The following is a 20179-nucleotide window of genomic DNA, read 5'->3' on the forward strand; positions in this document are numbered from 1 at the left end:
ATACCCTCCTTTACATTTTCCAAAGCAGTCCAGAGATTCTGGTCCCCGGGCCTTACATTTGACAGCCCTGTTGTAGACAGTAGCTTTTAATCTTTAGCAGCTGTCAAAAAGCTTTACATTTGAAACTAACATGACTCTGCAGATGTCCTAGTGATGTCATCAGGAATGTCTTAAATTGGAGTCTAAGTACATTACCAATTTTAATTATTTCATAATAATTGTTCATAATTATTCTAAATAATTATGAAAAACATATATAGCACAGCTAATGTACACTTATCTTTTCATTTATATATTTTCAATGTATAACATGAATGCAACAGTCCATTGTCTAGCCTATGGTGGCATTAAAGGTCCATAACTTGTTCTGAGAGACACTGCAATGGATAAGCATGTTATAAAAAGAGAACAACAGAAAGCCTCCATTAAAAATTGTTTTGGTGGAAAAGAAAGTGAGAAATGAAAATAGTAGTCAAATAATGGGAAGTACATTCTTATTAATGTCTTTTGTCCTGTCTTCCTCCTTTTACCTTTAACTGGTGGCGCAGATGGCTGGCGTGGTTCTGGTAAAGGTTTCTTCGGCAAGCGCGTACGCTAAATTGGATACGATACAGAGAAGATTAGCATGGCCCCTGCGCAAGGATGACACGCAAATTCGTAAAGGTTTCTTCGTGTTAAAATGAAGTTTTTCCTTCCCACCGTCGCCAAGTGCTTACTCGTAGGGGTCGTCTGATTGTCGGGGTCTTTTCTGTACTATTTTAGGGTAACCTTACAATATAAGTGTTATTGTGATTTGGGGCTATATAAATCAAACAGAGTTGAATTAAACATGATCTGGTATTTCTGTCAGTTTTGCCACGGCTTTGTCTTTCAAATTTGTGGAAGTACAGTAGGATATCCTTTGAAGTGGTGCAAATAGTGCTAAAATAACCATTTCAAGACTTCTAGAATAAATTAAATGCGCTAAATTGATATATTTTTTAAATAATCCCGTTTATAGATTTTCACTTAAAAAAAGCGCTGTGATCGTGATTTCCTTGTCGCTCGTTTGTTCCTGACTGCTAGTCTGCCTCGTCTCGGCTCATCGTCCTCTCTGTCTGTCGAAGGGGAGTGGTTAGGCAAAATGGTGTGCCAGCATCTCACGGTTTGCCTCTGTGATGTGAAGCAACCGGGCCGGATCACCGCACATTTATGCCTCTGCTGAGCGACTTCACCCGGAGCCGTTTGTTTTTAGAATGCGTCCAGGAGCGCGTCCTCCACCACCACCATCACCACCTCCCTATGCCGCGCGGTGCTGTGTGTGTGTGTGCCTCATAGTTGTCCTCTACTGTACCGTCACTGCTGCTGTGTCTGAAGCCGCTGTTTACAATGGTGAGTCCAAGTGTTCCCCGGCACGACTAGAATCTGGATGCCTGCTTTGAATAGACGACTGTTGTTTTGCGCAGGGATGCATTCCTGTTTAAATGGTTGCATCAGGTGTGTGTCGGTTATGTAGACGACAACGTGGATCTCCAGTGTTGTTTCTTAACTAGCAGCAAAGAAAAGACGCTAACTCTTATTCTGTGGTATTTTCAACCTTTCCCTCCGTTCCATGTGTTTCTAATCAGGAGACACCAAACAGGCTTCGCTGGAAAGCATCCTTGAGAACGTGGAGAGTTATGAGATTACTTATCCCATATGGCTGCATCCTCTCAGACACAAGAGGTCTGACAACAAAGAGGTGAATTTGTCTCGCTCTTTGTCCTTCTGACTAACAAAATGCTTTAGACGCACTGACACACATCCAGCTTTCATATAAAACCTTTGTGTAAACCACTGCTGTGAAAAAGTGCTTGCCCCCTTCTTGAGTTCTTATATTTTTTGCATATTTCTCACTCTTAAATGTTTCAGATCCAACAAAGGGATCAGGCAAAGATAACCAGAGTAAATAAAAAAGCAGGTTTTAAATGATTTTAAACGATCGCTTATTGAGAGATAAAGCTGTCAAAGCCCACCTGGTCCTAAAACTAATAACTAGTTGTGGCACCATCAGATTGCAAGAACTGCAATCAAGCGTTTGCAATAACATCACTGTGGAGGAATTTTGCCCACTCAACTTTGCAGAATTGTTTTATTTCAGCCAGATTGGAGGGTCATGTCAAAGCATATCCATCTAATTTAAGTCCAGACTTTAACTAGCCCACGCCAAAACCACCATTTAGTTGTTTTAGGCATTCAGAGGTGGACTTGCTAGTGTTTTGTAGAGTGTCCTTCTGCATAACTCGAGTGTGTTTGAGCTTCAAGGCACGAACTGATGGCTGATCGTCCTCCTTCAGGATTTTCTGGTAGCGAAAAGAATTCATGGTTCCATCAATGAGGGCAGTCGTCCCGAAGCAGCAAAGCAACCCCAGACCATCACACTACTACCACCACCACGCTTGACTGGTTGCTGTGATGTTCTTTTTATGAAATATGAATTACTGCGTTAGTTTCATACCAGATGTAACTGGACTCAAACCTCCCAAAAAGTTCTGCTTTTGTCTCATCAGTCCACAGAATGTTTTCCCACAAGTCTTGGTGATCATTATAATATTCTTTGGCAAAAGTGAGACGAGCCTTTGTGTTCTTTGTGGTCGGCAGTGGTTTTCAGTTTGGAACTCCCCCATTGTGCCGTTTTACCCAGTTCTTATTGTTAAATCATAATCGCTGACCTTAACTGTGGAAAATGAGGCTTGCAGTTCTTTAGATGTTGTTGTGGGGTCTTTTGTGATCTCCTGGATGAGTCAAGTATGCGCTTTTGGGGTAAATTCGGGAGGCTGGTCACTCCTGGGAAAGTTCACCACTTCAAAGTTTTCTCCATTTCACCCATACAATGTCTCTCACCATGATTCACTGGAGTCCTAAAGCCTTAGAAATGGCTTTGCAACCCTTTCCAGACTGATAAATGTCAGTGACTCTGTTTCTTTAGATTACAGTTTGTTGCTTTTTGAGATCTTTTAGCCTACTTCATTCTTTCAGACAGGTACTAGCAGTAATTGGGGCTTATAGAGTGTGGCTAATAAAATTGAACTCAGCTTTCCAGAACATGTGTTGAATCACAATTAATTCATGATTTGAAACATACAAGTGTGACAAATATGCAAAAAACAAAACCAAAAATCCAACAACTAAGAAATCAGGAAAAGGGGAAATACTTCCTTGGCACTGTCACTTCTTCTCACTGATTAGTATGCATTTAATGTTTTGCTTCCAGCATCCAGCAGAGGCACAGGTTCTCATCACAACTGAGGGCCAGGAGCTCAGACTACTATTAGAGAAAAATGAGTGAGTAACTTGAGTTTTCAACACCAGCCTTATCTTTCCATGCAAAATCAGTAAAGCAGTAGTTTAGAGGAGCCGATGAAATCACTCATCGACATTGTTCCTTTGACTTCCACAACATGCCCTTTCCATACCTCTGTTTATTTGGCCAGATGTTAACTGTCACATAGACGCATTTATAAGGTCAGCGCCCCTTGAGGGGGTGCTGAGAAGGGGGATGAGCAGAGGAAAGCAGGCTGATGGTTTTTGGACACTGGAGGGATGACACCCGATCCGTTCAACCAGGGCATGATGAGGCAATCAGGAAGTGAGGACTGTGCCTCTGCATCTAACGCCCTCTAATCTGATGGAGCGGTTCCTGTCCAGTAACAATGGATTGGTGATAGGAAGGGAGCTTGGTGTCTCATCTGTTTAATAGACTGTGTACTAGTTTGGGGGGGGGGTTGCAACATTGAGATATCAGTGGTAACAACGGAGCTGCGGTTTATCACTTTTGGATTCGAGCCAGCGCACAAGTGGACCGGGAAGCTTTTAGGAATATTAGGAATGAAGTCCGTTTTTACCCTCGATTGCATACCGTCTCTGTCATTCATTGACTCGTAGGCACACAAATACTAACAAGCCCCGACTCCACCGTGTCTGACTGACTGCCCCCTGAGGGGATCTTGCCCCCTGTTCTCCAAACCCAGCAGGTGGTCACTCACTTACATTTCCTCCTGAGTGAGGTATTTCGCCTGCGCATGTGTGATAAGAGAGTAACTGAAGAAGATACGCCACAAAACCCTTCAACAAGGTGTTGAATGGTGCAAATAAAATATGTTACAATTTTTTCCTAAGAAAGAGGAACTACAATCCCCGCTCGGTACTCAGGACAGGAAAAAATATTGTGAAACTTGTGTTCTTTTGTGAAACTTCTCATTTTTTGTGCAACAGAGAAGCTGTGAGAATGGATTAACTCATAACAGTTTTTTTCTGCCGCAGTCAGAGTTACGGAGATTTCTGTAAAGATATTTACTTTTTTCTGAAAAGCTGGATTTAGTTACTGAAGCAGTGTATCCTGTGATGCACACACTTTAGTATAAAACCGAATGTTTTGATTCTTTAATGTACTGTGTCTGAGAGCTATATTGAGCTGAACAAATGATGCAAATATTCCATCCATGCATCCAGGCAACCATTGTCTGCTGTTTTTGCTTATGTGGATGTAGGTATTGAAGTCAGAAGACAGTTTAACATTCGTTAAAACAACAAACAAAAAACGAGGCTTCAATTCACCTCAGCTCATATTTCCTGTACAGTGCGCTGCATGAGCGGTGCTGCAGGTTCAAAGAAAGCTTGCAGCTTCTTTTGTAGATTCATTGTTTAGCTGAGGCTCAGCAGTGTTGCCCACCAACTCTGTTGCCCCACAGAGAATGCTATTCTGGATTAGCCTACCCTGTTTCTGTTTATCCTTTGCTGGTCTAATGTGAGACTTGAGTCAGGGCTAAGGCAGAAAGCAGTTTATGCCAAGGGAGATTAATGTCTGATTTTGGAGACAAGCCAGAGAAAATGCTACCAGTGTCCACCCTGTGTCCTGGTTACTCCCTTATGTCCTCATTGCACCTAAAACCGGACAAGAATTCAATTCAATTTAAAAAAAAAAAAAAAAAACGATGTGAGAGCTCCAGCTGTCCTCCTTAAATCACTTCAAATCTTAGGGGAAAGCATAACTGTGAGTTTATGTGGGCATCAGCCCCCTCCCCATGGCTCGAGTCAACACTCAATCCATTTCTGTCCTCCCTGGTCATGTTTTTGAATGTGTGTGTATCTGTGTGGCTCTTTAGCATTTATACTTCACTGGTGTGGTTGTGTATAAGCGGCTGCCTGAGCTTTTATCTTAATGAAAGACTGTAGTGCACCAGCAGAGGGTTAATTCAGTTAAGAGCAAGGCAGGGGCCATAGTGAGTGCTGACTCAGGTAGCAGGAAAAGGATGTAAAAACAGAGTGAGCGAGGCAGGAAACAGTAAGAAACTGAACGATGAGCTTGAGGTGTTGAAAGTCATGAGAAGAGGAAAGCAGATTCTCTGGTCAGTTCTGGTTCAGAATGTGCCGACACTCTTGCTTCCTCCTCCGCCTGACTTTCTCTGTTCTCCTCTTTAATGTCCTTCCTGCACACCCTTAAGTGCATTAATCTGAATTAAGCACTCTCATGGGAAGATCACACTATACTGTTTCTCCTCTCCTTCCTTTCCCCTCTTGTCCCTTGCCATCATGCCCACACCTTATATGTCTTTCCACTGGCCAACTTAAAAAATGTGCACCCCGTTCTTTCTCCTTCTCTCCCCCCTTCTCTCACCTCGTCTGATATCCCCCCAGGGCTTTAATCCAAATATACATTCCCACATGTTCCCTGCGGTCAGGCTTGGGCGTCTGCGGCCACACGCAGACAGACGACACTCGCAGACACATTTGTGCACCCCCAAAAAGAACACAAACATGACTTGAAAGCGCAGATCTGATGGATTGCAGGTCTGTTGAACAGAGAGTGGGTTCATGGATTTGCTTGTCCTTGTTTCCCTTGTGCCTATGTTTAGTTTCACAGCCGTCCTGTTTGCTTAGATGCATTAATCTAGGCCTCTGTGTTAGCCTGTGTGTGTGTGTTCAACCAAGGCTCCGCACACACAGAACGTTAGCCTCCATCTGCAATAAAAGCCTCTTCATCATCTGTTGCTGAGAGGTAATTTGACTTTGCATCAGCCTTCCCCCTCCTCCCCGTCTTCCAGCTCTATGTGGTGATGTCATCTGATACTATGAGAGAATGTGACCCACTGACCCTTAAAGCATTACCCCAAATTCCCTCTCGCTCCCCCCTTCTTTATCTCTCAAGTACATTAGCATTACTCTTCCCCCATCCCTTCTTTCTCCTCTTGAGGCTGAACCAGGCCTTTGTCTCAGCTTCACTGCCAGACCGCCGTGATTCAGGCATCGCCAGGCTCCTCAATCACAGCATCTGTCCAAGCGCTGGATGACATCCAGTCGCTGCTGCTGACCGCCATTGGACAAAGCTTTTTTTTTTTATTCCAGTCTCTACTTGAAAGCTGTCACAGTATTCAGCAGAATACATAAAGCTTTGGGGTATTCCAAAAGTGTTGCTGGAGAGTTTCACGGCAGTTGACTCAGGGCTTTGTGGTGCCATTAAATTGCATATCTGGCCAAATTATTACTGATTTAATAAAGGGTGTAAAAGTTTTTAATTATCTGCAGTATTTCATTTAATTTCAATTTCAAATGACTAACTAAGTGATATTTATCTTTCTATTTCAGTTATTCTAATATGTTTCACCACCCTGCAGGTTGTCCATTTACTTGAACCCTGTATAGTATTTTCATTTCTTTCTCTCACTGAGCTCCAACTTCTGGAGACGTTGGTGATTAGAAATGAAACTCAGACACACCCGCAGGTTGTTATTCTCTGGTTTCTGTGGTTGTAACTCGCTCATCATTAATGCACACCTTAGATCTTACAGTTAGAAGTGCTGTAGAGTCAACTTTTATGTCACGATTGCTCAGTCATTGACTCTGTCTTTTGAGTTCATTGTTTTTTGTCCCCAGTTAAGAGTTTTTCAGTGTTCTTGTAATTATAGATTTCTGGAGTTCTATGTTTGTGGTTATGATTAAGTTCTAGTCTAGTGTATTATCGATTAGTATTTTGGGCATTTTGGTTTTGTCACCTGTTATTTTTATCAGCCTCCCCTGTGCTCATGTGTCCAGCTAAGTTTCCGTCAGTGTAGGCGTATTCATGTTTTGTTACTTCCTGTCTTATTTTGCCAGTCCCAGTCTTGTGTGTATTGTGTTCAGTTTTGGGTCCCCTTGTCTTGTTACTTAGATTCTGTTCACCCGTGTTTCATTTTCCTCAGCTGTATAATGGTTCCCTAATTACCTCATGTGTATTTCACTTCCTTTTGGCTGGAGCCCAGCTTTGTTTTGAATTTTTTTGCGCATTCCAGTGATGAATTTCCTTATTTTGAGTTCAGCCACTGTCTCTGGAGTCCTGCACAGTAGTTAGTCATGGTGTGATAAATCACCATGAATGTGTTGAATCTTTCCAATTGCTTCACCACAAGGCAGAGGTAATATCACCGAAGCCTCTGTACCGTCTGCTCTGAGATCGATTTGAGAAGATGTATGTTGTTATTGGGAGATATTATGTAAAATGCCCCCAAATTTGTGGACCCATAATGGTCACGTGCTGCAGAACGATACGGGCCTCGACACAGGCTTCATTTGGACACGCCCCCTTTGCTCGACACAGGCCTCGGGGCTTCAACATCAGATGTAACATCACGAATATTGGGTCCTAAATCTGTCTACCGTGCAGCATATTGTGAGATTTTTAGTTGTTATTTTGCCATGTTTTAAGTCTTTTCTATTTCTTAAGCATAGACTACCATCAACGATACCAAAGTAACTTACAAATACATTGCTGGGATTAGACTTTTCATTAAAACTTTCATTAAAATGAGTGCCCAAGGAATAGCAAGATTCAGCTCAGAAACTGCAGCTGACTGTCAAGTTAAGGATAAGGGAGAACAGAAGTGGAGTACTTGTGTGGTTCCATCATGGAAGAAATGACTGTGGAACAGCAGCAGGCTAAAGTTCAGTCAGTCATCTAATGTCATTAATTGCCACAAAATTGGCCTACAGTTGACACAGAGGATGATGGGAAATGTCTTCAGGAAGTTAGGGAAGCTGGAAAACTTGTGGAATTACAGATATAAATGACATTTAGCTCAAATCACAACATGACCCTGTTCATGCTGACATCATACGTCCCACCGATCGTTTTGAGGTCCCCCTTTAGAGTTCCTATTGGTCTAGGTGGTTAGCCAGCCCCTTCTTCCTGTGAGTCCTAATCTGTTAAAAGTAGTCATTTTGTGTCTTTGCTTGTTTTATTTCAAATTCTCATCAGCAGGCTGTCATTGTCTTAAGAGGCTTGTTTCCTTCTTGGCATCGAACAGGGATGAAAAAGAAAATTTGCATCATCCTTTCAATGAGTTTAACACTGGTGGATCTGTGCTAATTTGCCTTCCTGGTCAGATAGTCAGATTAGAAGCCATTCTTATCCTCGATAAAGCTTATAGGTATAGGTAGGGCTAAATCAAGTGACTCAGAAACATCCCTTAGGTACAATACCGATCCAAGGTTTTGGACTGGGAGGTAGATGGTCTTTTCCTGCCTTTGGGCAGAACATAATTTCCAGCAGTTTAATCATTTGTTCCTCATTGAACTATATGGCAGTGATAAGGATCTTCTCATTTAACTTAAGAAATCAAATTTGGCTGAGGCATATTTACAAGAAGATTACATTTTTATTTTTCTATTTCCCTTAAAAGCCACCAGATTAAAAAATAAATGAAGAAGCAATGATAATAAGGAAATCTTTAAGATCTTTGGTCTGTTTGAGTCAAACTCCTGCAGTTTAATGCTTCAGGAAACAACATCAGTAGATGTGCTTGAGTTTCTCTGCAGTTACAGCCAGTTGCAGAGTTGGCCTGAGGAGAAGATGAAGATGACTTAAAGTTTAAAGTTGACTGAAAACAGGAAGAATGGTTTGCAATAAACATTGGACTTAATTGTGCTGATACAGATAAATAGAAAATAAGAGGATTATGATACTTTATCCAAAGAAAGCTTTCGGTGTCATGCATATGCATGTTTCTGCTTCACAGCCTGAAAAATAGCAAAGAAGCTCAAGAGCACTTGTAAATAATCCATCTGTCAAACAAATGCAGTCAGGACATGCCAACAACTGAAGCTGTCAGCATAGGGAAGTTATCATCTCTTGCTTCAGCAATAGACTAGTACTCGCCAAGAAGTAAAAAGGATCACTGGGGGACGGTACATATGGCTTTGATTACAGTTTCCCACATTCTCCTGTGCGCTCTCTTGTCACCAATAGGCTCTTTGTTTAAATCTTTAAAGCACTTTGTTTTTTGGGGAGCGCCTGTGTTAGAGTGAATGTTTTACGAGCTGTGGGCTGTTGCAGAGAGTCTGTCCTCTGCTAACCTCTCAGCTTCCTGCAGTTTTGTATTTCACCGTCTTTTCACAATATTGTTGTTTCCATAGACTGTATTACTGTCACAAAATACAGAATATTTTGTTGTCCCTGAATTTGTTTTTTTTTTACCCAGGCAGCTGTTGGCCCCTGGATATCAGGAAATATGGTACACACCCAATGGAGCGCGCAAGTCCTCTTCTCGACCCAGCACTGTGAGTCTGCGAGATAGTTTCATGCTCTTAGGCTGCGGAGGGGAGTCTTAGCTGATAAACATCAGTGTAGTTGATCAAGTCAAGTGGGAGGAGGGTAATAAACAGTTAGTGACAGGTTTTGGCATAAATACTACTACTTCTGTTTACATTAAAAGGTCAGTGTGTGATGAATGAAAATGTTGTTTTTCAGGGACACTGTTTCTACCATGGCGAGGTTCAGGGCATGGAAGGCTCCAGCGTTGCTGTCAGCACTTGTTCAGGGCTCAGGTAATAAAAAATATTTCTTATTATTCATTAAATCCCTCCAATGAGCAAGCCTTTCATTAAATTACATTGGTCTTGAATTATCAGTCCCATCCTATCTTTAGGAACTCATAGTATCGTATCACCCAATTAGAGCACTTTGCTCTCAGACTGCAGGCTTACTTGAGGTTCTTAGGGTAAAAAAAGTAGAATGGGATCCAGAGCCTTCAGCTTTTAGGCCCCTTGTCTGTGGAACTGGCTCCCAGTTTGGATTCAGGAGACAGACAGTCTCTCTATATTTAAGATTAGGCTTAAAAGTTTCATTTTCATTTTTACAAAGCATATAGTTAGGGCTGGAACATGTGACTTTAAACCCTTGCTTAGTTATGCTCCAACAGGCCTGCGCTGTTCGGCTTCCCATGATGCACTGTTTCTTCTTCAGTCACCTCTTTTTACTCCGTGTGCATTTAATCATTAGGTATCATTATTTATAATTAATCTCTGTTTTCCCCTCTCTGATTCTGGTTGGAGCAGAGGTTTCTTCCTGTTAAAAGGGAGTTTTTCCTTCCCACTGTCACCAAGTGCTTGCTCGTACAGTGTCATCTGATTGTTGGAATTTGCTCTGTATTAAGGCAGCATTTTTGAGGTGTTTATTGTTCTGATTTGGCGCCATATAAGTCAAATTAAGTTGATTTAAGACAGGGGAAACCATGCATCCGAACAGATTTAGAATATAAAAAGTAATAAAACTTTACAGTAACATATATTTAAGTCCAACTCAAGTATGGATGGATGTAGATGGCTCAGAGTAAGAGAAAAGTTTCTCAAGTTTGTTTGAAAAAACACCATTTAAAGCTACATGTTCCATCCATAGATAAAATCTTTAAATTTATCCGGCAAGGAAAAGAGCTGAAAGGACAAAAAAGAGGATGTTTCTGTAAAGTCAACATTTTCTGAAAAAGCAGAGGTAAGAGCTAAAAGACGTGATGGCAGGGGAAAGAGCTGTCCTTATACAAACAGGAAATTGTTTGATACCGACTAGATTGTGCAGAGATTATATTGATCAGCTGGTTGCTCAGCTCATTCATTTGCTTATCTATAGTAGCAATAAGTTGCTTGCTTTTAAAAAAAACCTGCTAGAAACAAGTTTCTCAAACTTCCTGTCTAAAACATGTACGTATTTCTGTTTTATATACGTGCTGAGAGACGTGCTGAGAATTCGACAGCTGGGCAGTGGGAGTAAAAGATGTATGAATTTGACTTTCTTCAGCTTGTGATCAAGCTGTGCCTCAATAAATAATGTTACAGGAAACAGCCCTGTGTACTGTCCGATGTAGTCTCCAAGTTTATTAGGTCACTGGCTTCAGTGCTGGTTCATTGAGTACAGCTCGGTACTGGAGATCTTGTGTGTTCTCCTGATGCACCTCCAGAGCAGCTGCTGCTTCCTGCTGGAGACACTCAGAGAGAGAGAGAGAGGAGAGGCAGGCAGCAGAGGGGGAACTAGTGAGGGCTGACAAACATCTTAGTCGTGCGTGTGTGATTTCTTTCTGGGTTAATGTTCTGCATCTGGAGGATGAGCGAATAACATCTTCCTGCTAATGTAGATTCTGCAAGGGAATGCAAATACAGCATAAAGGGATGTTGACGTGTGGGCGTCTGACTTCTCCAGATGTTTTCTGCAGCTGCACGGCCCGCTGCTCTGCATGCACTCGTGTGTGTTTGAGTATAGGTGTCTGTTATGATCAGTGGCTTTTTGAAGAGGATTGTTTATGTCAGCTGATCTTTATTTACACAACAACGGAGAAAGAGAGAAGCGTGACCTTCTGTCGCACAAATATTAAGACATCGCTGATTTTCTGAATATGACTGTTTTTCCCTCCTAGGGGACTAATTTCCCTGAACACGAGCATCAGCTACCTGATAGAGCCTCTTCCCGTTTCTACGGATGCTGATCGGCACGCTGTGTTCCGAGCCGAGAGTGTTCGTCTCCCCGGGGGTCACTGCCAGCATCACCATGGCAAAGTGGAGCATGAGGAGGGGCTTAATGACTTTATCAAGGGAATGATGTCACCACAGGGTTTGAGGGTGAGCTCAGTAGCAGTAACCTCATCGATGACATTCTTTGAGATTTATTAAAACATGATTATGTTGTCTTTCTCGTCAGGAAAAAAGGGAAGTGAGTCAGAATATGAAGTACGTAGAGCTGCTCATAGTTGCAGACAAGACTGAGGTGAGAAAACAGTGTACTCAGATTGGGTGACTTTTGCAACCACACTGGGGGGGGGGTTTGCAGTGAACCATTAAGATGTGGTAGCGGGGAGTGTGGCTTTTCGTATGTGGGATTAGGTGTGTGCCATCATTATTATTTATGACCTGTAAAGTTTGCATTATGTATAGCTTCCCACTTCATGCAGTTGCAGGTAAACCCAATTGTGGAGAACGCTTGCAAAAAAAAAAAAAGGTTCACTTCCTGTTTTATTTCAAGTGTGAGATGTACCCTTTATGGGAAAGATATTTTAACAGATGTGTAGACGTTGAGTTTCTATTTCTGTGTGTTCATTGTGGTTTATGGTCGTTGCAGTTTGAGAAGCACAACTCTGATCTTGACAAGACGAAACAGAAATTAGTGGAAGCAGCCAACCTAGTTGACAAGGTAACATCTGATTTGAAACCAGAAAAAAAAAAGAAAAAAACCCCAGATACTGGAGTTTAACATGCCTATTTTTATTCCTTATGCCGACACCGATAGTACTACAAAGCTTTAAATATCCGTGTGGCACTAATTGGTCTGGAGGTGTGGACCAGCCAGGACATGATCAGCGTCTCCGATAACCCGCACAGCACCCTGGCAGCGTTCCTGTCTTGGAGACAGAAACAGCTACGCAGTCTCCCCAACGACAATGCTCAGTTGGTCACGTCAGTGTTTCTCATTCACTCTAGTACATTTCATAATCATTGCGCAAGACAGTAATAAACACCGGTTGCAGTCCAGCGGGATGCTCTTGACTTGGAACTAATTTCAAGTGCTCTCTTTTGTCTCCAGGGGGAAGTCATTCCGGGGCACGACCATCGGGCTGGCACCTCTCAAAGCCATGTGCTCCGAATACCAGTCCGGCGGAGTAAACATGGTGAGGGACGAGTGTGTTTAGATTTAAATTTGATGATGCTACGCTACATCAGCATGCATCAAGTCAAAGAATCACACGTTGATTTCTGCCGATCTTAAAATTCTCGTGCTGTGTCGAACAGGACCACTCAGATTTATCAGTCGGCGTTGCTGCCACGATGGCGCACGAGATGGGACACAACTTTGGTATGAGCCACGACATTCCAGGTTGTTGCCAGGCGAAAGCAGAAGACGGAGGCTGTATCATGGCTGCTGCTACTGGGTATGAAATTCAGCTTGCCACAATACAAAAAATTGCATTCATTAAACCAGGAGAAAGGGGATAAATGATAGAATATGAAAGAAAAAATTGAACCTGATTTCTTCCTTACCTCGTGCTCAGGGATCCTTTTCCTCGAGTGTTTAATGATTGCAACATAAAGGAGCTGAAGAGCTACCTGAGCTCTGGAGGAGGAAAGTGTCTCTTTAACCTGCCCAACACCAGGACAATGTATGGAGGGCATCGCTGTGGTAACGGTTACCTGGAAGACGGAGAAGAATGCGACTGTGGAGAAGAAGAGGTCAGTGGGTGTTTCTGTGTATGCACTGCAGGTTTTTCTTTTGATGGTTTTGCCAGGCTTCATAACTCTACAACACGTTTTGCCCAGGAGTGCACAAGTCCATGCTGTAATGCCAACAACTGTACCCTGAAAGCTGGAGCTGAGTGTGCCCACGGAGTCTGCTGTCAGAACTGCAAGGTACATTTATTAGTGTACATACTATTTAAATGGGAAATCACCAACCCTTATTCTCACTAGTACAGAATAAATGTTCTACTCTTCTAACTTTATTTATGTCATTACTCTTTTGTCTTTCACTGTGAAGCTGAAGAGCCCGGGTGTGCTGTGCCGTGCTCTCTCGGGGTCATGTGATCTTCCTGAGTTCTGTGATGGCAAAACAGAGTCTTGTCCTGCAGATTTTTATTTAGTAGATGGCACATCATGTGCAGGCGGGAAGGCCTATTGTTACACCGGCATGTGTCTGACCCTTGAGCAACAGTGTCGCTCACTTTGGGGAAAAGGTGGGTAAAGCGGACTCTCCATCTATAGCTAACTGCTGTTTATCCTCACTTAAACGCACTTGGTTAATTGATCATCAACAAGTCTCAGCACCTCATAAAAGCAGAGGTTTTGGCAGTTTGCTGGTCTGGAACATGCAGGTGTGTTTTAACATAATCCTACAATCAAGAAAGTAATCAAGGTGTTGGAATAGTCCAGGCAAAGTCCAGAACTCAGTCCGAATGAAATGTGGTGGGAACTTAAGAGAATTTTGCATAAACAAATTCAAACAAACCTCAGTGAACGGAAGCAACATTGTAACAAAGAGTCGTCCAAAACTCCTCCACAAAATGTTGAAACTGATGAACTCATACTGAAAATAACTACTTCAACTTATTTCTGCTAAAGGTGGTTTTGCTTCTAAAAATGGTCTTTATTATTAAAGGATTATTAAAGTTTATATACATATATCTTATAGACTAACTTTAAATCAGTATTTTTAGTGAACAATAACTTAACAAAAATAAAACTGAAACAGTCAAATTTTACAAACTGTACATGGTTTGAAGGTGCATGCACTCATGCTTTGAACTTTAAAATGGTCTTGGTATTATTTTAAATACCAAAACCACAGGAACAATAGCTCACTACTTTTTAAGGAAGTGACTGCACAAATAATATCTCTTTTCTTTTCATCCGTAGGGCTTTGAGGGGTTTGAGTCATACCAAGTTTCTGGACTTTTTTTAATTAAAGAAATGAATGTTAAAGAGATAAATATCCAGTCAGGCTCAGTGTATTTAAAGATGAGTCCTTGATGGGTCACAGGACTAGGGATTGTTATTGGACAGTGTCCATGTTCATGTGGTGACAGAGCCTTTGTAGTACCACAGGAGCCACATTGAACAGTAAGGGATGCCATCTGGTCTTCATCAGACGGTCAAATAACACAACCTGACTGTATGCCTGCATGTGTGTTATTGTGTTTGCGTGAGCTCACACTTTTAAATATGTTTCTGTGCATTTTTTTGTTGTTGTTTTTTGTTAAACCACAGATGGTCGTCCGGCCCCTGACCTGTGCTTTAAGAGGGTAAATGAAGCTGGCAATATGTATGGGAATTGTGGCAAAGATGAGTCTGGGAATTACAGGAGCTGTAGTGACAGGTGAAAACCAAAACGTTCAGCAACAAACTAATCACACTTTCATTTACTTCTCCCTCAACTGAAGTCTAACTTTGTTGTTTTGGGTGGGGGGTTCTGTTTACATGACAGGAATGCTAAATGTGGGAAAATCCAGTGTTTGGCTTCAGCCTCCAAGCCTATTGAGCAAAATGCGGTTGTCATAGAAACCACGGTTACTGAGGGCTACAAAAGAATCATGTGCAAGGGGACACATGTGTACAAGCTTGACAAGGAGGAAAAGGAGGCACAGGGTGACACTTTGGATCCAGGTCTGGTCATGACGGGCACCAAGTGCGGCGAAGACTTGGTGAGAGTTATGAAAATGTACTAAACAGAGTTTGCAGTAGTAGTAAAGAGCATGTACCAGTACTACTTTTTTTTCACCCGATCTTAAGTCACAAACAAAGCAGACAAAACTGTTTCGATCAGACAGAGAAAATGGATCATCTGTGATTTCAGTTTTCACCTGAAAGGGGATAAGCAACCTGTCTCGAAGCGCTTCTCTAATGTTCCTCCTCACGCTTCTTTTGTTTGAACAGATTTGCTTTAACGGATTATGCCGCAATGCATCTTTTCTCAGAGCGGGGGAATGCAACGCCAAGTGCCACGGACACGGAGTAAGTTTCAGTGTGTCGCAGAAGAGATGCTGGTTTGATGGATTTCTCTGGACTTCTGAGAAAGATTTGGCAGCTAGCCTACAATTACTGAAAGCTGGCAGCCCTAAGCAGCGCTGCAGGAACGGTCCAGATCCTTTGCTTAATTAAAAGTAGCAACACAACAATATAAAAAAAACATATCATAAACAAGTAAGGGTTTGGCATTCAGGCATCTTACTTATGGGAAACCACGGCTGTATTATGCAGCAATATGGTCACCTCTGTAAAATGTTCCATAAACTATACAATTTTTTTCGGCAGAGCCTTTTTACTACATTTTGTTACAAAACATTGACTTCCTGTCCCTGATTCTCCTTCAGTCATAAAAAATGTGACTTATTCTCTTACCAGCTGTGCAACAACAACCGTAACTGCCACTGTGATCCAGGCTGGGCTCCTCCTCTCTGCGACCAGAAAGGATCAGGGGGCAGTGTGGACAGCGGGCCTGTCATCAACCGCAGTGAGACCCATGCACCAATCATTTATGTGCAGTTAATTAAAGTTAAAACAATTTTTTTGGTGTTTGTTTATTTTCTGACTCTTGTCTATTTTATATTCCAACAGGAAGCGTTGGTACAGCCCTCCTTACTTCCTTTCTGCTTCTCTTGGTGGGTTTGGCTGTTTTTGCTTTTTGGCGCTTCGGCAGACATAAGCTCCCCTCGCTGAAGCCTTCTGCTCCACCACCAGTGCCAAAGTATGTAGTTCTGAAGTTGCTAAACACTAAAAACGTACTTTGCAGATAACGTTTTTCCTTTGTGTTGTGCGAACATCCAGAATGAATGAAATCCACACTTCCGAGCCACCTGACGTCAAGCCTCTTAATCCGGAAAGTCGTGCCAACGGTCATGCCAACCCAACATTCTTGCTAAAGAAGTCGGTAAATAAGCCCACTCTTTGACCACCTAAGTAATGTCTGTCATGTAATACCATAAAAAATGTTGAAAATACTTGTCATCTTTGTGCTTTTCCACATGGGAAGCCTTCTCCGCATCCGAGCCCGTCTGCCCCACCTCTACCCAGGAATGGTATTGTATATCCTGCAGGGAAGCCTCCCCCTGTACCAATGTGTGCAGGAGAGCAGCGAAAGCAGACACCACAGCCCCAGAGAGTGATCTCTCCTCAGGGCCGCACTCCCCCTGTCCCTCCAGGACAGAAACCCAACCAGGCTTCTGCACTGCCTACAAGACCTCCACCTTTACGCTCCCTGGATGCCAAAAACTCGTCACAGCTTTCAGCAGTACCCAAAAATAGACCAAACCCCCCAAACAGACCTCCACCGCCTTGCCCTATCAAAAAACAATCAGGGGTAAATCCTTCTCTTCTGCATTAATAAGTAAAGTGTGTACTTTTGCAACAGTGAAATAAATGCTGAACGTCTCGTTTGTCTTGCAGGACCCTGTGAAAGGCCCACAGGTTACCACCAATGCCTTGCAACGAGGAAAACCTGGTTTGGCTCCATCTGCTGGACAGAAAATGCCAAACAGGTAAGTGGTCTTGTGTTCTCAAATGTCTCTCTGTAGGAATAAACAGATCTTAATACCGTCCTATATTTTATTAAAATTTTCTTGCACTTCTTCTCTCTAGAGCCTAATCTACAAGCTCAGGGAGGCATTGGGGACCACTGCTTACATCCAGTGACAGACTGCCTCACAATATATTTTCAGTGCGGTGCCAGGTCGTAAAAAAGGTGATAAGCGAGGAATACTTGACGCTGTACACTGGTGTGCAATATGTGGAAAATTATATAATTACAGCAAGTTATAAAGTAGAGATGTTTTAAGCCTAAGATTTAGGCTTAACAATGAGTGCTTTGTGTATTACATGTGTCTGCTTTATCAACTTTGAAGCTAGAGCTCTGAATTGAACCGCGTTTAGTTTCTTTTACTTATGTTGGTAGAATTATAAATGAAGAAGTATTTATTCACAAAATCAATGAGAAATGAATGTTTACAGAGAAACCATTGTACCAAACGTGATGCCTCTCAAAGCGAATTAGCCATAAAGGGATGTCTTATATTAAGAAAAGATGCCAGTAATGAAGTTCTTATCTGTGAATAATAATGGGTTTTAACTGGACTGATAGTAACCAGAGAAAGACCTGCATGCCTGTAAGTTTATTCTTATGGTGAAAAGTGCATGTCTGATATGTAGCAGGAGCTGTGAGGGACTTTTTTCCATTTCTTTAGTTTTTAATTTCTTTAATTTAATTTTTTTTAATTGTCTTTTTGAGTTCTCATGCCCTGAAGGGTTTAAAAGGTGGTCGTGTAACCGCAGGCTTTGGAGCAGTAATAATTTGGCATTACTGTTAGGTGCTTCTAAATATTGTGTCATATTGTGACTGCTTGGGGAATTGTAATCTGTAAAAGGGAAATGCAGAATGCCAACTCCCATGTTTTACCTCATTATCAGACCTATGCAAACACAGGGCTTGTGTAACACTGTGTCTGAAACTGAAATTCAAATGAACACATGGGTAAATAAAAAGATATTGAACATTTTAACAGGTTGTTGTTTTTTCAGCTTTTTCTTCCTAGCTTTCGCCAATACAGCTGCCAGCAGCAGTTCTTGAGTTCAGATACTTGCTATGTTAGATTAAAAAAAATGGCTTTTTTTTTATAAAACCAAAAAGTGTGTGAAAAGTGTCAGTAATGAACATATAATCTGACTTTTCCCCTTCATTGTAAGTGCTATGTACAAAAACAGCTCTAGAGGTACTTTTAAACCATAGATTTGAACATGACTGCATCATAGAAAACTTCAATAAATAGCAACTCTGAGGGATTGTAAATTATTTTCCTGTGCATTCTTACAGTAAACTGGAAACACCTTTATTCACCCTGTTCACAATTCTCTTAAAGTGGTTCAGACTGCATTTGCAGAAGAAAAATAAACTCTTAATTTTAGCGTTTACATTCATACTTTGGCCACCAGGTGGCAGCACAACATGCTGGAATCAACACTGACACATTATCACATGACCAAAATAGAAACTTCACAGCCAAGGCTTATAGTCTTACAGTGAAGGGATCATCATTAGTATTTCTTTGGGGAACTGATGACCACCCGACTACCAGTTAACTCATTTAGTCTAATCTCAATGCTGTCGTCGCGTGTTCTCCTCATAGAAGGATGTTTTTTGAACATATTACACTAAAAATAGTCGTCCATATTTGATTTTTCACATCCTGTTCTTCCTGAAAACAACTTGGTAGTAGGAGCAGAGTGGAATAAGATGAGCCAGTGGCTACGTTTATCCATGTTCTGTGCACTGACAGCCATGAAATATAATGAACTTATTTTTTTAACTGTTTTTGGCAGCTCCATCAAAGCAACTGTATCCAGGTCTCAAATATTTTTATGTTTGTTATTTAGAGATCATTTGAGGCAAATGCTGTGGGGCAAATTGAGTCAACAGTCCAGTTTACATTGTACAGCAGCACATTTTCATTGTACAACTTACTCATTTTCCCGTATCTTGGATATCACGAGTTAAAAAAGAAAAAGGCTCTTTTTACCCCCGTCTCCCTTACCAGTTCTGTGCTGAGACAATCCACTGTGCTAAATTGGAGTTGAACTGTTTTTTGTACATTTCCCTCTGCTTTCCTGTCACTCACCTGTCACCAGTGTTTGTATAAGTGTAAATGGCATCCCCTCTTAGTAGGGCTAGAAATGCTGAAAGGTGTCTACCTGCCCTTTAGATCTCTGCATCATTCACTGAGATGAAAGCGCTTTGATTTATCCTAATTAAAAGACCATTAAATACCAGGGCCAGACCCCCCAAACCAATCTATCTCCAACACAAAGACAGCCTATCGCATGCACACACATATAGACACATACACAGTAGTTGACTCTCTGTGGACTGAAGAGCCAGGTGATCTTCCACAGGCATTGGTAGGCAAAGGTTTTAGCATGTGGCTTAATTGCAGCCAGCCTCCCCTGCTGAGCGTAATTAGTGTTCGCTACCATGTCACTTCCTGTGGAGGTTCATTTATTAGAGATGATGATTGGCTGTGGGATGAAACGCGGGGATGACACCCCCGCCTCCCCTCACAGTGGGAGAGGGACACAGCCAGGAGGCCAGTAAAGAGAGGATCTCTCCTGCTGGATGCTCCCCTGCCTTGTATAATGACCTCATTAAACCCAAGTTGTTTTGCCACTTGTCATGTTGATCATTTAACACACACAAAAATTCACTTTTCGCCAGTCGGCCTGAAAATTCCTCTTTGTCCTGACTCTGTTATCAAGCTATTTCACATTTATTATTCAACACTGACACACCGATGCTTTTTTATTGCTTACTTTCTTTCAAAAGTAAATAGGCTGAATTCAGGATGAACTATTTAATGCCAAAAATGGCATACACTAACAGGCAAACACAGGTACT

The 20179-nt window shown here is 41.9% G+C and overlaps 1 protein-coding gene and 1 non-coding gene across 2 annotated transcripts; both read left to right on the forward strand.

Moving 5' to 3' along the window:
- Positions 1–571: 571 nt before the first annotated feature.
- LOC146717367 (U6 spliceosomal RNA) lies at positions 572–677 on the forward strand. Its single transcript, XR_014915874.1, has one exon. It is a non-coding gene; the product is annotated as a U6 spliceosomal RNA (small nuclear RNA).
- Positions 678–1042: 365 nt separating this feature from the next.
- adam19b (ADAM metallopeptidase domain 19b) lies at positions 1043–18345 on the forward strand. Its single transcript, XM_085475099.1, has 23 exons — positions 1043–1371; positions 1608–1720; positions 3233–3303; positions 9471–9549; positions 9740–9816; positions 11676–11877; positions 11957–12022; positions 12374–12445; positions 12542–12708; positions 12836–12920; positions 13042–13181; positions 13302–13479; positions 13567–13656; positions 13784–13979; positions 15010–15118; positions 15227–15443; positions 15676–15753; positions 16144–16252; positions 16357–16486; positions 16567–16669; positions 16772–17098; positions 17185–17276; positions 17377–18345. The coding sequence occupies exons 1-23, from the start codon at positions 1236–1238 to the stop codon at positions 17381–17383; spliced, it is 2844 nt and encodes a 947-aa protein (XP_085331225.1). The 5' UTR covers positions 1043–1235; the 3' UTR covers positions 17384–18345.
- Positions 18346–20179: the final 1834 nt, after the last annotated feature.

The sequence above is a fragment of the Copadichromis virginalis genome, linkage group LG2 (assembly GCF_057382275.1).
Source record: "Copadichromis virginalis isolate Kocher_CV1m ecotype Utaka linkage group LG2, C_Virginalis_male_GT1.1, whole genome shotgun sequence".
Lineage (NCBI taxonomy): Eukaryota > Metazoa > Chordata > Actinopteri > Cichliformes > Cichlidae > Copadichromis > Copadichromis virginalis.